The sequence below is a fragment of the Antennarius striatus genome, chromosome 23, assembly GCF_040054535.1.
Source record: "Antennarius striatus isolate MH-2024 chromosome 23, ASM4005453v1, whole genome shotgun sequence".
Lineage (NCBI taxonomy): Eukaryota > Metazoa > Chordata > Actinopteri > Lophiiformes > Antennariidae > Antennarius > Antennarius striatus.
The window spans coordinates 7,425,077-7,440,081 of NC_090798.1; the positions used below are offsets into that span (position 1 = coordinate 7,425,077).

The following is a 15,005-nucleotide window of genomic DNA, read 5'->3' on the forward strand; positions in this document are numbered from 1 at the left end:
ACCCATATGTGTACACACACATATGGGTGTGTGTTTGTGTGTGTGTGTGTGTGTGTGTGTGTGTGTGTGTGCGTGCGTGCGTGCGTGCGTGCGTGTGTGTGTGTGTGTGTGTGTGTGTGTGTGTGTGTGTGTGTGTGTGTGTGTGTGCATGTGTTTGTGTTTGTGAATGACCAGACTGATCGCAGTGTCATGGAAGTCCCTGTGAAGTCTCTGGAAAGCTTGTTGAAGACCCAGACCAACAGTGACAATAATGTAATGATTTTCGACAGGGGCTGTGTGTCAGAAAACGCTCATGGGGAAGAGGCAGCTGACTGACAGCTCAGCATGATGGGACATTCAACACTGGACGTGTTGTGATTTATGGAATCATTAATGAAATGCACCTACAGTACGTAGAATTGACCTGCGTAGACAAAAGGCATTTTGAGTTGTCCTGTGTGTATTTGTTTTGGAATAATTCACATTGTAATTAATTTTAGCATGGGGATGAGCCATCTTCATGACTAACATGGTTCTTAAAAGGACCCATATTACGATTTTTGTAATTCATGTCATTCAGCCGCCAGATGTTCAACTACACTGTATTTGAAATGTCTTGGTCCAAACTGATCCATGATCCTCAGTCTCTTTGATTGAATATTGATAAAATCAATTCCGCCCCAAAACGCTCTGCGTTAATGGGCGTGTCTCTGAGCTCCCTCTATCAACACCCCAGTCCCCCCTCGGGTTCACATGTGTTTCGTTTACATGGGCCACATGAACGCGCATGAGCTACCTTCCATCTACCATAGTCTGGATCTTTTTTTAAACTTTCAGTAACTTTGCTATTATGTATTTCACTCTTATTTTTCTCATGTTTTTCACTCTTGTTTTCAATGATTGTTAATTTTTTTGCGCTAAGCATGGAGCTGCTTTCTCAGACAGTTGAACAAGACTTGTTGTGTAAACACGAGATGGCTGATTGAACTGAGAGTGGCCTGTAAGCATTGCGGAGGATTTGTGGAGAAAAACACATTGTTTATACATGGGATAGAAGTCAATGGAGACGACAGACGATTATCGATAGGAGGTAATTAAAGCTGTGTTTCCCAACAATTGTCATGGACAATGAGAGATTGCTGACTAACAACTCCAACAACCTAAGCTAACTCAGTCTAATGAAACATGGGATCTTACGGGAGATGTAAGACCAAACGTGGAGGCTATTTCCTGTATTTGTGAAATATATTGAACTTTTGACTGTTGCGTGAAGTTCTTATTGTGTCATGAAATGGCTGAGTCAAAGAAATGCTTTTGAAATGTCTGTTGCCATGATTAAGCGTTTTATAAATAGAACTTGATTGATTGATTGACTGTCCCACCACCTTTATCACCATTTTTTCATGAATATGTAATTATAGTTAAAATATTTTTCAGTAATTAGTACATAGAAAACCAATGAAAAGCATTGGATACAATACATAAAATATGTAAATACAATTGTATTACCTTATTGTCTTATTGGGCACAATTAATGGCATGTGTGAATTTGCACCAACAGGCTGACAGAAGCCTGTAAATTGTATCGAGCTGCTACGCATTACAGGACCAGATAACACAATTATCTAACCAATGGAGCAACTATAAGCTGCTGCCACTTTGCATACTGATTCTCTGTCCAACAGTCATTATAGTACACTTAAAAATGATAGCAACAGCAGTTGAGGACAACATATTACACAAAATATCTCTTCATTACAGGGAATGCTGTATTTCATACCATGGGTGATGATACCCTTTTTTCACATCTCTGTTCTGTCCTCCCTCCTGGTGACACCCGTCCTGGTGAGTGCTAGCGTGTTGAAGACCTTCAAAGAATGTAGCCATTTTTTCCACATGCAGACACCACCTACAGGGATAAAGGGAAGAGACCTCAGGAGAATCTGCCAGACATATGCAGACAAACTGCGGTATGCCACGTTGTATGATAGCCATCGCCACCTCCCCGTCTACTCAGCATACATCTTTAAGAAGTCTGATGGGAAGAGGAGGAAGGAAACACCATGGATGTATGAGCCTCAGGTACAGAGAGCAGGAGTGACACAGTAGGCTTACTGGTAACTTAATGCTTGATGGTTTTATCAGTCCCAGTTTAATGTTACTTTTGGTTTCTTGATGTGACAGTCAATAATTATCTTCTTCTTTTCCTTTCGGCTTTTCCCTTCAGGGGTCGCCACAGCGAATCAATTGCCTTCATCTAACCCTGTCTTCTGCATCCTCTTCTCTCACACCAACTACCTTCATGTCCTCTTTCACTACATCCATAAACCTCCTCTTTGGTCTTCCTCTAGGCCTCCTGCCTGGCAGTTCAAAACTCAGCATTCTTCTACCAATATACTCACTATCTCTCCTCTGAACATGTCCAAACCATCTCAGTCTGGCCTCTCTGACTTTATCTCCAAAACCTCTAACATGTGCTGTTCCTCTGATGTATTCATTCCTGATCCTATCCATCTTAGTCACTCCCAGAGAGAACCTCAGCATCTTCATCTCTGCTACCTCCAGCTCTCTCTCCTGTCTTTTCCTCAGTGACACTGTCTCTAGACCAAACAACATCGCTGGTCTCACCACCGTTTTGTACACCTTTCCTTTCATTTTAGCTGAAAGTCTTCTATCACACATCACACCTGACACTTTTCTCTGCCTGTTCCGTCATCTTTAATATTCCAACAAGAAAACAAAAATATAGAGACATCAGCAAGTTACTACATAAAGGGAAATTTAAAAGTATTGATTTTTGTCTTACTGAACCAGAAACAATGTTAGGCAAACAAGCAGTAAACACCACCTCAAGAATAGATTAAATTGATTTTGTTGAGTTTACATACACACACACACACACACACACACACACACACACACACACACACACACACACACACACACACACACACACACACACACCGACAGTGGTAGATTATTGTCTTGCGGAGCAATCCATATATATTGTATATCCATCCATCCATCCAACCATCCATTTTCTTGAAGACGAGGCAGCCTCAAACGTCTCATCTGCAGCGGCGTGCATGCCACAGTACCCACAATACTTAAACATAAATGATATGATGAGTTCCCCAAAAGAGTATATAACTGGATTAAGTAATATTCCAGGTTTAATGGGAAGGCAGTGGCTCAGTTAGTAGACCGGGTCATCTGATGATTGCAGGATTAGCGGTTGAATTCCCGATCCCACCCTGTCACTTCAGAGTGTGAGCTGACAGTGGTTGATGTCAGCTCACATGTGTGTATGTTAAAGGAAAGTACACACTATATATACAACCGTCAAAAATTAACTAGAGTGTGCTAATAATTTCCCTATGTATGCACATACATACATAAAACATACATACATACATACATACACACATACATTAATGAACCTAAATGCTGTAGGGCTCATGGAAAATTCAGTAATGTGATGACACAGTGATGACACAAACCTGAGCAAAGTTAGGGGTCAAATTTGATCCTAAAGCGACCAATGATTAAATATTGTTTATCTTGAATTACTTTCAAACTAACGGTGATACCAGTGAGGTTCTGAATTATAGAAGGAGGTTGTCAAACAATCGAACCTTTTCTGCCCTATGAAGAAACTATAATATTTGACAGTCAGGTTATTTTTTTACTCAATCTAAAGCAACATATCTCGCTTATGCTTCTCAGAGACAGTGTGGTTTTTGTTCATTTATTAATCTTCAGGTTTTTTTCAAAGCTTACACTTGGTTAAAGAAAAGTACTTGGATGGATTTTTGTCAGTTTGGTATTGTTACAGATACTGAAATTTGGTTTTGTGTAGAAGCATTTCTTTTAGGTGACATTATAATAAGGTTGCAATTTCCTCTGATATTAATAAAGTGCCTGTCTATCTGTCTGTCTGTCTCTCTGTCTGTCTGTCTGTCTGTCTGTCTGTCTGTCTGTCTGTCTGTCTGTCTGTCTGTCTATCAACAACAATAATGACCATTGGAATCAAGTCACACTTGTCTTTTCCCCGCAGCTGGTTTCTGATGATGAGGGTGGCAACATGAGAGTACTTCCCTTTACTGAAGATGCCCACCCTCTGATTGAGGTCAGCCAGACTGTGTTGGAAGACTACACAGATGCTGTAGAATATAGACGTAGCCCACTAAATCCTGACCTGCACCAATCAGAGCCAGATGACAAATCTTCTACATACACTCTGACCAATGTTGTCCCATTAATCACAAACTTCCTCGTTGCTTCCTGGCACCCGTACTTGGACATCATCCGCCGTCGCCTCAACAACTTTTGTCAAGGGAAGTCTTTCATGGTGACAGGGGTGACTGTTTCTGGGGTGACCATCCAGAGGGATAACAGGGACCGTCTCACAGTACCAAAGTATGTATGGGCGGCCTACTGCTGTCCACATTTTGATCACAACTCTCCATATGAGGTGAGATTCATGTTCCCTAGTTATGGGGGCTATGCGCTGAATGACCAGACTGATCACAGTGTCATGGAAGTCCCTGTGAAGACTCTGGAAAGCTTCTTGAAGACCCAGACCGACACTGACAATGATGTGATGATTTTCTACAGGGGCTGTGTGTCAGAAAATCCTCACGGGGAAGAGGCAGCTGACTGACGGCTCAGCATGTAGGGACATTCAGAGCTGGATGTGTTGTGATCAATAGAATCATTAATGAAATGTAGCTATGTAGGGATGACTTGAGTAGACAAAAGCCATGTTGAGTTGTCCTGTCTGTATTTGTTTTGGAATAATTCACATTCATTCATTTTCTCAACCCGCTTCATCCGCTTGCACATTGTAATTAATTTTAGCAGGGGACGAGCCACCTTCATGACTAACACGGTTCTTTAAGGTCCCATATTGTGCTGTTTGTAATACATGTCATTCAGCTGCCAGATGTCCAACTACACTGTATTTGAAATTTTTTGCTCCAAACTGATCCATGGTCTTCAATATCTTTGATTGAATACTAATAAAATCACTTCAGCCCCAAAACGCTTTGTATTAATGGGCGTGCCTCTGAACTCCTATCAACAACCCACTCCCCTCGAATTCACGTGTATGAACGCGTTAGAGCTACCTTCCATTTACCATAGTCTGGACCTTTCTTAAATTTCAGTTAAATTTTGCTCTTATTTTTCTCATGTTTTCGCTGTTGTTTTCCATAATACAACTGTTAATTTATCTGTGCTAAACATGTACCGGTAGCTGCTTTCTCAGTCAGTTAACAAGACTCGTGTGAACACGAGATGGCTGATTGAACTGAGACCGGCCTGCAAACATTGCGGAGGATTTCTGAAGAAAAACACAAGTGTTTGGAAATTGGATAGAAATCAGTGGAGACGACAGATGATTGTGGACAGGAGGTGATTAAAGCTGTGTTTTCCGACAATTGTCAGGGACAATGAGAGATCGCTGGCTAACAACACCCGGGAGCTAAGCTAACACAGTGTAATGAAACATAGGATGTTACTGGAGAGGTAAGATCAAATGTGGAGGTTATTTTCTTGTATTTGTGAAGTATATTGAACTTTTGGCTGTTGCGTGAAATCCCTACTTTATCTCTGTCCATTAATATACATCGCAGAGAGGAGAAGGATGAACTGAACACTAAAAATTTTACATACCTGTGTACACATTTTTATCCTCTTATATATTATCTATTCATTACAATATCTTTTAGTTGTTCACTCGTAATTCTCCTTATTTCGTGTGTGTGTGTGTGTGTGTGTGTGTGTGTGTGTGTGTGTGTGTGCGTGTGCGTGTGCGTGTGTGTGTGTGTGTGTGTGTGTGTGTGTGTGTGTGTGTGTGTGTGCGTATTTCCGCTGCTTTACAGTACCAACCACCTGAGGAAGATGGGGATCTATTTTGAGAAAATGACAAAAATCATTGATAAAGCATGCAGAACTGGTGCTTGCTCCGCCAGCTCAGAGGCTATAGTGAAAACTCAAGATTTTTAAAAGTCTAAATACTGTAATGTATTTTAAAATAAATTAAGACCTCTGGGTTCAGCAGATGTTGGAGTTTTTTTTTGTTAGCATGCGGCATGATACTCATGATAATCACTGAAAATTCGAGGAACATCAAAGATCCAATATTGCGTATAAAATGATTGGTGTTCATGGTCATAAAGGGTGTGGCTTTGTAGGGATGTAGCAGAGGCAACAGGACTCCTTCCTCACCAATGACAGAAACACTAACAACATCACTATATGCTGCAGGGAAAGCTATAGGTGGATCTGTAGGAAGTGAACTGGTTTGCCTATGTGGTCCTGATCACAGAGGTTGAAACCTGAGCACCATGCAGGCGTAGACAGTGAGACATGTTTCAGTCATGTATAGATACTCACAAAAACACACTTTACATTTGGTGAATTTTGATGCTTTAACACCTTACCATAGGAGCAGAGAAGTCCTCCTGACTATGGCACTTTGGGTGCAGATGGCTTTCCTGCTTGCTAGCATCATGACATCAGTAGTTAGAGGGAGAGTGGAAAAAGTGCTTTCTCCAGAGTGCAGACAGTCCCTTTACAAGGTGACTACCCCAAATGGACTGGAGCACAATTCCCTCCGGTTTATCTGTCAGTATTACAACAAAAAAACCACGGTACTTGACGCTATACAACACTGTGGATCACATACCTGTCTACTCTGCCTATGTTTTCAAACGTTCAAATGGGGAAAAATGTGTGGATATCCCCTGGATGTATGAACCACATGTAAGGAGAAACTTTGGAGATGCTAACAAGTAGAATACAATTATTTTTTCTGGTTGAACATCAGCCCAGTTGCCTTGAGCAAAAGCTTCAGGTAATGCATGTATGGCGTGTCCTATCTTTGTCCCTCATTTGCACTGGGTCTGTCTGCCTGTCTGTCTGCTTGCCCAGCTGTCCACTTCCTCTGACACAGTTGAGATGGAGCCTTTCGCACAGCATTACATGAACTTGAATTTTGAAGACACCCAAGCCGTCCTGGATGATTACATGAATGCCATCCTTTACGAGTGCTGTACCCTCAACCCAGATGAGCATCAGGATGATCCCGATGACAAAGCCTCCACTTACACCCTCACCAATGTCGTACCTGTGGTGTCCAATTTCAACAGCAGAATCTGGAACAAACAAGAGCATCTCATTCGCATGCGTCTTAACAACTACTGCCATGGAAAAGCTCACATTGTCACAGGATCTTCGGGTAAGACGATCCACCATGACAAAGTGAACCGTAGTGCAGTACCCACATACTTGTGGTCAGCTTATTGCTGTGTTGACTATGACCATAACACACCTTATGATGAAAGGTATAAGTTCCCATCTTTTGCTCACTATGGCCTCAATGAAAAGGAGACCAAGGAGGTTGTGGAACTGTCAGTGCAAAAGCTGAAGGCCTTTCTCAAGAAGACAAACTTTGTTGGTCAGAACTTTCAGATCTTTGTAGACGACTGTGTCCCCCCAGCACTAAGTAGAACATAACAGGATACATTTAGGTGTAAGGTAGTTTTATGCCATTTTCCTGAGCTAACCTGGTCATTTTATGTTTCTTCTTTTTCACCAGACCTTTTACATTGAAGGCATTTTCTTTAGTCAAGGTGTGATGTGTTCCAGTTAGTCATCACAATACATGTAGCTGTTGTACGCACATAGAATTCAGTCATAATCAATTTTATCATTTACATTTATGTTTTTCATTCAAATTAGAATGTTTTCAACAGTTTAAGAGCCAACTAGAGAAGCTTCATGTCATAGAATGCATGAACTTTGTATCATGAATAACAGTAGACACAGAGAGATGTATTTTCAAACAACAAGGAATTACTGTACCTTTTTCAAATGCACAAAAATGTTCCTGCTTTACTTTATTTGCAGAAATAAAGACCTGAAACTTGTCTTCGTCTTGATATGTCTTTGAAATTTGCATTTTAGATAGATAAGACACATTTTGACAGTCAAAACATTTAGTTTTTAAATGAAAACTAAAATTAAATTTAAATACTTTCAGCTCCGTTATTTCATACTACTCACCTTATGTAGTAGTTTTCCCTTTCTTACAATTGACCTATGTAAGATTACTGCACATTTTACTGCTGCTGCTTTCTCATGTCAAGATGCAGCTGTGCTTACTCCTGTCACAAACACATCTGAAACAGATGCTTTGCATTTGCAAGAAACAACTAGACATAACAAGAAACATATTACATCTCCGTGTCTTCTTACACATACGGATTGACATTGTAAGGTTTTCATTTTCTTACTGACCTATTTTGTAAACTTTTCTTTATTCAACAAATATAGTACACCTTTGTTCTTTGCGGTTAATGCGTTCCAGGAACCTCACGCGATTAATGAACTCTGCGATAGAGCGACAGACTTTCATTAGTTACGGTAATTGAAACATTTATGACCCTCCCCATACTGATATTAAACCACCTTGTACATATACTACCTTTTACCACACTCGTATCGACTGTTTAAAGCACTTTTGTGTCTCACGTTAGTCCGAGACTCATGGAACTGAGTCAATGCCGTCAGTCAAGAAAATGTCATACGGTATCACGTGACTGCCTACCAAAAATCCACAATGAGGTGAAGTCGCGAGCTTTGGTGCGCGAGGGTGCACTGTAAAGCAATTTACCCTCAACTACAAAGAATTGCCTCATTATGTATTAGAGGATGTGAGATCAGTATCATTTTCTACTCTGCAGCTCAAGGTATAAAATGCTCTTGATCCTTGACTATCTTTATGGCTTTTAAACCACTATGGTAGCACTCATGGCACTTTGAATATATGAAAAAAACACGCAAACCATTGAGGGAAGTGTCTTATCTAGTAGAGCTGAGATAAGGGTAACACACTGAGTTATTGTAAATTAAAAAGGACTTTTGTGATGATATATGTGTGTGAAAACCGTACCTCTCTTTTGACAATTGTTGTAACCATGCTGAAAAGTGTGCTGCTCAGGCACCAGGCAGAAATATTCGGGAACTGCAACCATGCAGACCACTGTAAAGGCACTCTACCCCTGAGGTTACAGGGGTATAGTGCCTTTATTAGGAAAATATCCTGTATGACTCCACAAACACATCCCCTTCTGCTCCACTTCACAAAATAGGAGGCAATGATTTGCAAATATCATAAACCTGTATTTTACTCCAAACAGAACACAAAGAAGACACCAGGTGCAAAACCTTGCAAATGTCAGTGAGACAAAGCTAAAACCCTTACTCCATCTATCAACAGCATGGCTTTGCAGTAGAGGAGAAATGTGGGTTTATGAGATTAGAAAATCAATGCATTCTGTTTTTATTTACATCTAAGTGTTCTAACTTTTTTGGAATTGGGATTTTATATCCAAGGAATCAGATGGGCTCACCCAAGAGCTGCCACCTTATAGTGGTGGGGGGGTTTGAGTGCCCGAATGATCCCAGGGGCTATGCTGTCAGGGGCTTTACGATCCTGCTAGGGTCTCCCCTGGCAAACAGGTCCTGGATGATGGGCCAGACTAAGAGCAGTAACAAAATCCCTATGGCATGGGATATCACCTCACTGGGGGGAAAGGAGCCAGAGCCTGTGAGGGAGATTGAGAGGTACCGACTAGATATAGTAGGCCCAAACTATTGAGAGGGGCTGGACTCTCCAATTTTCTGGTGTTGCCCAAGGTGAGAGGCGGCGTGCTGATGTGGCCTTGCTTATAGCTCCACAGCTCAGCCTTTATATGTAAAAGTTCACCCCCGTGAACTACAGAGTCGCCTGCGCCTTCAAGTTGGGGACAGGTGTCTCACTGTTTCACTCCACAGGCCAAACAGCAGTGTGGACCAGCCTTCTTGGAGTCACTGGGAGGGGTACTGAATAGTGCTCCGACTGGGGACTCCATTGTTCTCCTTGGGGACTTCAATGCTCACATGGGAAATGACAGTGAGACCTGGGAAGGGGAGGTTGGGATGAACAGCCTCCCCGATCTGAACATGAGTGGTGTTTTGTTATTGGACTGCTGTGCTAGTCAGTTAGTCAGTTTGTCCATAACGAACACCTTGTTCAACCACTGGGATGTCCATAAGTCCACATGGCACCAGGACGGCCTAGGCCAGAGGTTGATGATTGACTTCGTTGTTGTATCATCAGACCTCCGACCACGTGTGTTGAACACTCAGGTGAAGAGAGGGACAGAGTTGTCAACCAATCACCACCTGGTGGAGACCTGGATTAGCTGGCAGAGCAGGGGGCCGGACAGACTCGGCAGGCCCAAACGTGTTTTAAGGGTCTGTTGGGAACGTCTGGCAGAACCCTCAGTCAGTGAGGTCTTCAACTCCTACCTACGGGACAGCTTCTTTCAGATCGTGCAGGAGGCTGGGGACATTGGGTCAAGGTGGACCAATTTCTCCACCTCCATTGTCAAAGCAGTTGCTCGGAGCTGTGGTCGCCTTCAGGAACATGCCAACTCAAAGTAGAGAGGAGCATTTCATCAGTGGGCCTTAAGCTCAGGAGAAATGTTAAAACAAACACAAAATAAGCCATCAACCACAAATGTCGCAGCTAGTCCAGCTAGTCAACAAGCTCTGTGGCATATAAAAGAGGGAGTGTTTAAAACTGAAGAGGAAGGAGAAGCAGATGATGCATGTCAAACTCTATTTGGATTAAAAATGGCAATAATAGCGAGAGAGAGGGACAGAAAGAAAAAAGATAGAGTGGCGTATGGGATGAGAAAGGAACTAGAAGAAGTAAGACAAGGAAGAGAAGCGGAAGTTGTAAGTGAGAGAGAGGGGATATCAGCAATCCCTGTTGGAAGATGACAAGAGCAAAAGAAAGTTGATAATGAAGACAGCGGAGGTTGTTGAAGAAAGAGCAAAGTCAAGTGGGGAAAGAGTGGAGACAGAGAGATGTTGCCACTTCTATGAGAAATGCCAAAAGAAATTGACTGATTTAGAAACTGATTATGAAAATACAGTTGCAATTCGCTCAAGCTCAACTGTCAATTAACAAGACTAAAGCAAAGACACAAATGACTCCTTGTCCCAAACTGGGCAGGAAGATGTGCAGGGGAAGCGATAGAATAGGGCTCTGCATCTGTCTTCATTGTCTTCAAAACCTGTCTGCAAATTTTTTCTGATACCTAAGGACACTCAAACTGACTTTTTTCCAAGATGTCCTGTTTCATCCAGAGTAGCATTCTGGGATACTTTTGCAAAGCAAAGAAAATGCAAGGGTGACAACACCAGATGCCTATGATGATGTTCACAAAAGACGGGATGTGAGATGCGAGTCATGCCAAAGGAAATGCAGCAGCTGATGGAGCAGCTAAAAGTGCAGCTTCAGTGAAATAACACCACATGAAGCTTTAATCGACTGGTCAATGCCTTCTCCAATTTACAAAACAGCTAAGGGACCTTCTCTTGATATTTTGACAAATGACATGAAATCGTATGTCAGACAAATGGCTAACATCCACAGGAGTGTCTCTGCTCATGTTTTCTCATTACAGGCAAAAGCTGACCGTGAGGAGAATCCACCTTTGGTGACAACAGCAGACTTGGCTTACATAAAGGTGTTCAGACGGAAGTGGAACATCCCCCGACGGGAGGGTCCGTACGAGGTGGTAAGAGCCACTTCCACTGCAGTGCAGGTCAATGGATCCCCTATGTGGTATCATTTAAAGCATTGCTTAAAAGCACCCACTGACATTTTCAGTTACAAAGATGAAGGCTAGGGGAAGGATTCCCTGGAAGCGGGGAATGCTCCTTCTTCTCCTCCTGGCTATGTTGGGGATGATGATACAGCACAGTTTCCAGTTATTCAATTCCCCAAAAGTGATACCAATAATGATGTTAATAATCTACAGAGCAGAATTAGAAGTGAGATAATGAGTGGTCCTGGACATCACTGAACTCTTCCACAGGCTGGATTCCATTCGAATGTCACACTAACAGACCTTTTACAGCTCCTACATCTCCATTGACAACCAAAAGTGCCGAAGGCCCACCAGGCCTGCGACAACTATCACTTTCTGCCATCTCACAGAAAAACAGGCAGATTTCCCCAGAGAAATGAATGTCTGTGAAAGTGTGTGGTTGAGAGTAACAAAACGAAAATGGTCTGAACCTAGGTGGACAGGTCCCTACCAAGTGACTGAGCGAACGGGAACTGCAGTCCGTTTGCTGGGAAAGGGGGACACATGGTTACACACCTCTTTGACCCGACCTGCCAGATCTCCAAGGCGTCTGACCATTCCTCCACTGGCTGGAGAAGGACGAGCTCCGGACATCGGTCTGGATGAGATCGCTGAGAACTAAGAAGCCAAAGAAAGTTCCTCACTTGAGGAACCAATGCAGGCAACCGCTTGCTGATGACATCAATCAACAGAGGTTAATTCACTTTTTGGGCAGAATAATCCCGTGAATCAACCTGGGACCAGGTAGTCTGACCCTAAGGTCCGAAAAAACTGGCATCGCCCCAGCTCAACTCTACTCAGCTCTTCTCAACTCATCCCAGAGGAAATGATCCAGACAACTCAGATGAGTGAGGTGTCCCTCTACAACACACACAGTGGTGGTGGGGACTCCTGCCAGAAGCTCACCCACCGGTGTGGGGGAAGTCTGACTACAAAGGGGGGTGGATGCATTTATTCCACTCATCTCAATGTCAGTGAAGCAGGGAGAGCCCACACCATTAGGGGTTGAGCCCTGGGGGAATGTCCTTATCGCCATGCAGCCACGTACGGGACGAGAACACTTTGAAGGGTCGGTAACTTTTTTATCACCAATAAGTATTTCAGTTATAATTCATAAACTCATTACTAAATATCATTCAGTTTTTCAGTAATCTTTGTTTTTCAGTAATCAGAATGTCATAATTCATATTAGAAGTGTATCTACTTGATTCATCATTAGTTTGAAATAAATAAAATAAATAATGAACTATTTTAGAATTTAGTGATGATACATCTATAGATGAAATGTTCATGTTCAAATGTTTTGGAGGCTACTAATTTTGGATTGTCTTCTCTGCAGGCTAAGAAAGCGATTGCTCGGGGAGGGTCTGTCTGTAGTGGAAGAATAGTGAGACAGTAGCCTGAGATCTGCGCCATCTTTGTTAAAAATTGGATTGTTGCATTTCATTAAATTTCCCAGTTTTGGTCCATGGCTTAAAAGCCACGGAAGGGGGGTATGTGGTGGAAAGTTTTTTAATGCAATAAAATAATATAATAAAATAATATAATATAATAAGATAATATCATGTCATATGAACCAAAGATCTGGATTGTTGTGTGTGTGTGAAATTATTCAGCACTTGTGAAGATGGCAGCAGAATGTCCCGAGGTCATGAAGACACTGCATGAAAATAATTCCTGTTGGACCATATTTGGAAATGCTTGCATGACTGTTGGTATCCTTGGAAGAAGTTAGACACTGACAGAAGCAGTTAGCCAGATCATTTCATATACTGTACTTGAAATTAGAATATTTTTGTATGTTTCTGCACAGGGTCATCCAAAGAATGTCTGTAGCAGATATGTCCTCACGGGGTTCACGTGACTGATTATGTTATGTCATCAAATAGTTTTGTGAAACTGTCGACTTGATATTTTTGATAACGTCTGGAGTTCATGACCTACCAACTGAAAGCCCGTAAAGAACTGGTTGAAAGCAGATGAGCCGAGGTTAATACCTCCTCCTAGTCACGCCTTTAGAGTACAAATGATGTATGATCCTTTTCATATTTTTGTACTTGAAGTTTTCCTGTACCCAGAATATTCTGAAACAACACTTCGAAGGACTATTCATCATCTCCAGAGCTCTCATCATGATTAGATAAGTATTTGTTGAACTTGTCTGTCTGTCAATATCATCGATGATACTATTGGACTTGTACTCAACCTATTGATGATATTATTGTACTGCTAATCAACCTATGCATGATTTGAATTGGCAAATACTGTAAATATTTTGTATTTTACACACTGTCTCCTGTCCTGGAGAGAAACGAAACCCCCACCACACATTATTTTAGCCAGTACATCCTTCAAGGTTCTGTTCATTCTTTCTACCTGTCCTTGACACTCAGGATGATAAACAGAACCAAAATAATGCTTGAGCCCAAGCATATGTTCTACCATCTGCAAGTCTTTGTTCTTAAAATGTATACCGTTATCTGATTTAATTTGCATTGGGAACCCATGTGTTGGGATATAATGATTTACTAAGTGTTTGATAACTGATTTGGCATCTTCTTTTCTGCATGGATACGCTTCTGGCCAACTGGAAAACGTAAAATCCATTATTATCTCAAATCCAGGCTGTCGTGCCATGGAGTTGCGCAGTCCTTTCTGCACTTTGTAGGTAGATTTGATTTTATGTTGATTGCAAACATCACAATTTACAAGCACATCTTCACATATCTCAGTCCTAAATGGGTGCCACCAATTTCTCAATCTCCTCAGTGTCTCCTGTCTCCCTACATTACCTGGTAAATGAACTTCCTCAATCAACTTTCTCAGATTTGCTGCAGGAGACACGTGTTTACCATCATATCTCCATACTCCTCCCTCCAAGACTGCTCCTCTCTGTTTCCACATTGACTTTTCTTCTAGGCTAGCCGCTTGCTGCCACTCTTTTACTGTTTCTAAGCAAACTCTGATTTTTCTGCCTGCGTATTCTTCATCTGCCGGTTCGTCCCATGCAGTCTGTATGAGTTGTAGTGAGTCAGTATGATACCCTGCAGTCAGTTTAGCTGCTTGGTCAGCTGCATCATTTCCTAGTGAGACATTGTCAGTCTTATTTGAATGTCCTTTGCACTTGACTATGACTACTTCTTCAGGTAACATTAGACATTGTTTTAATCCAACCATTTCCTGATAATGTTTTATTGGTGTACCTGAGGCCGTCATGTAACCTACTCTGTCCCATTCCGCCAATCCCACATGACCATAAAATAAGCATTCATCAGTGAAAAGTGTAAGATCTGGATCTCCAATTGGTTCTGCATA

At 41.9% G+C, this 15,005-nt stretch overlaps 1 protein-coding gene across 1 annotated transcript; it reads left to right on the forward strand.

Moving 5' to 3' along the window:
* The first annotated feature begins 6,452 nt into the window (after positions 1–6,452).
* si:dkey-85k7.10 (endonuclease domain-containing 1 protein) lies at positions 6,453–7,500 on the forward strand. Its single transcript, XM_068308834.1, is given in 3 exon segments — positions 6,453–6,623; positions 6,625–6,747; positions 6,916–7,500. Coding segments are annotated over 3 exon segments (879 nt in total).
* Positions 7,501–15,005: the final 7,505 nt, after the last annotated feature.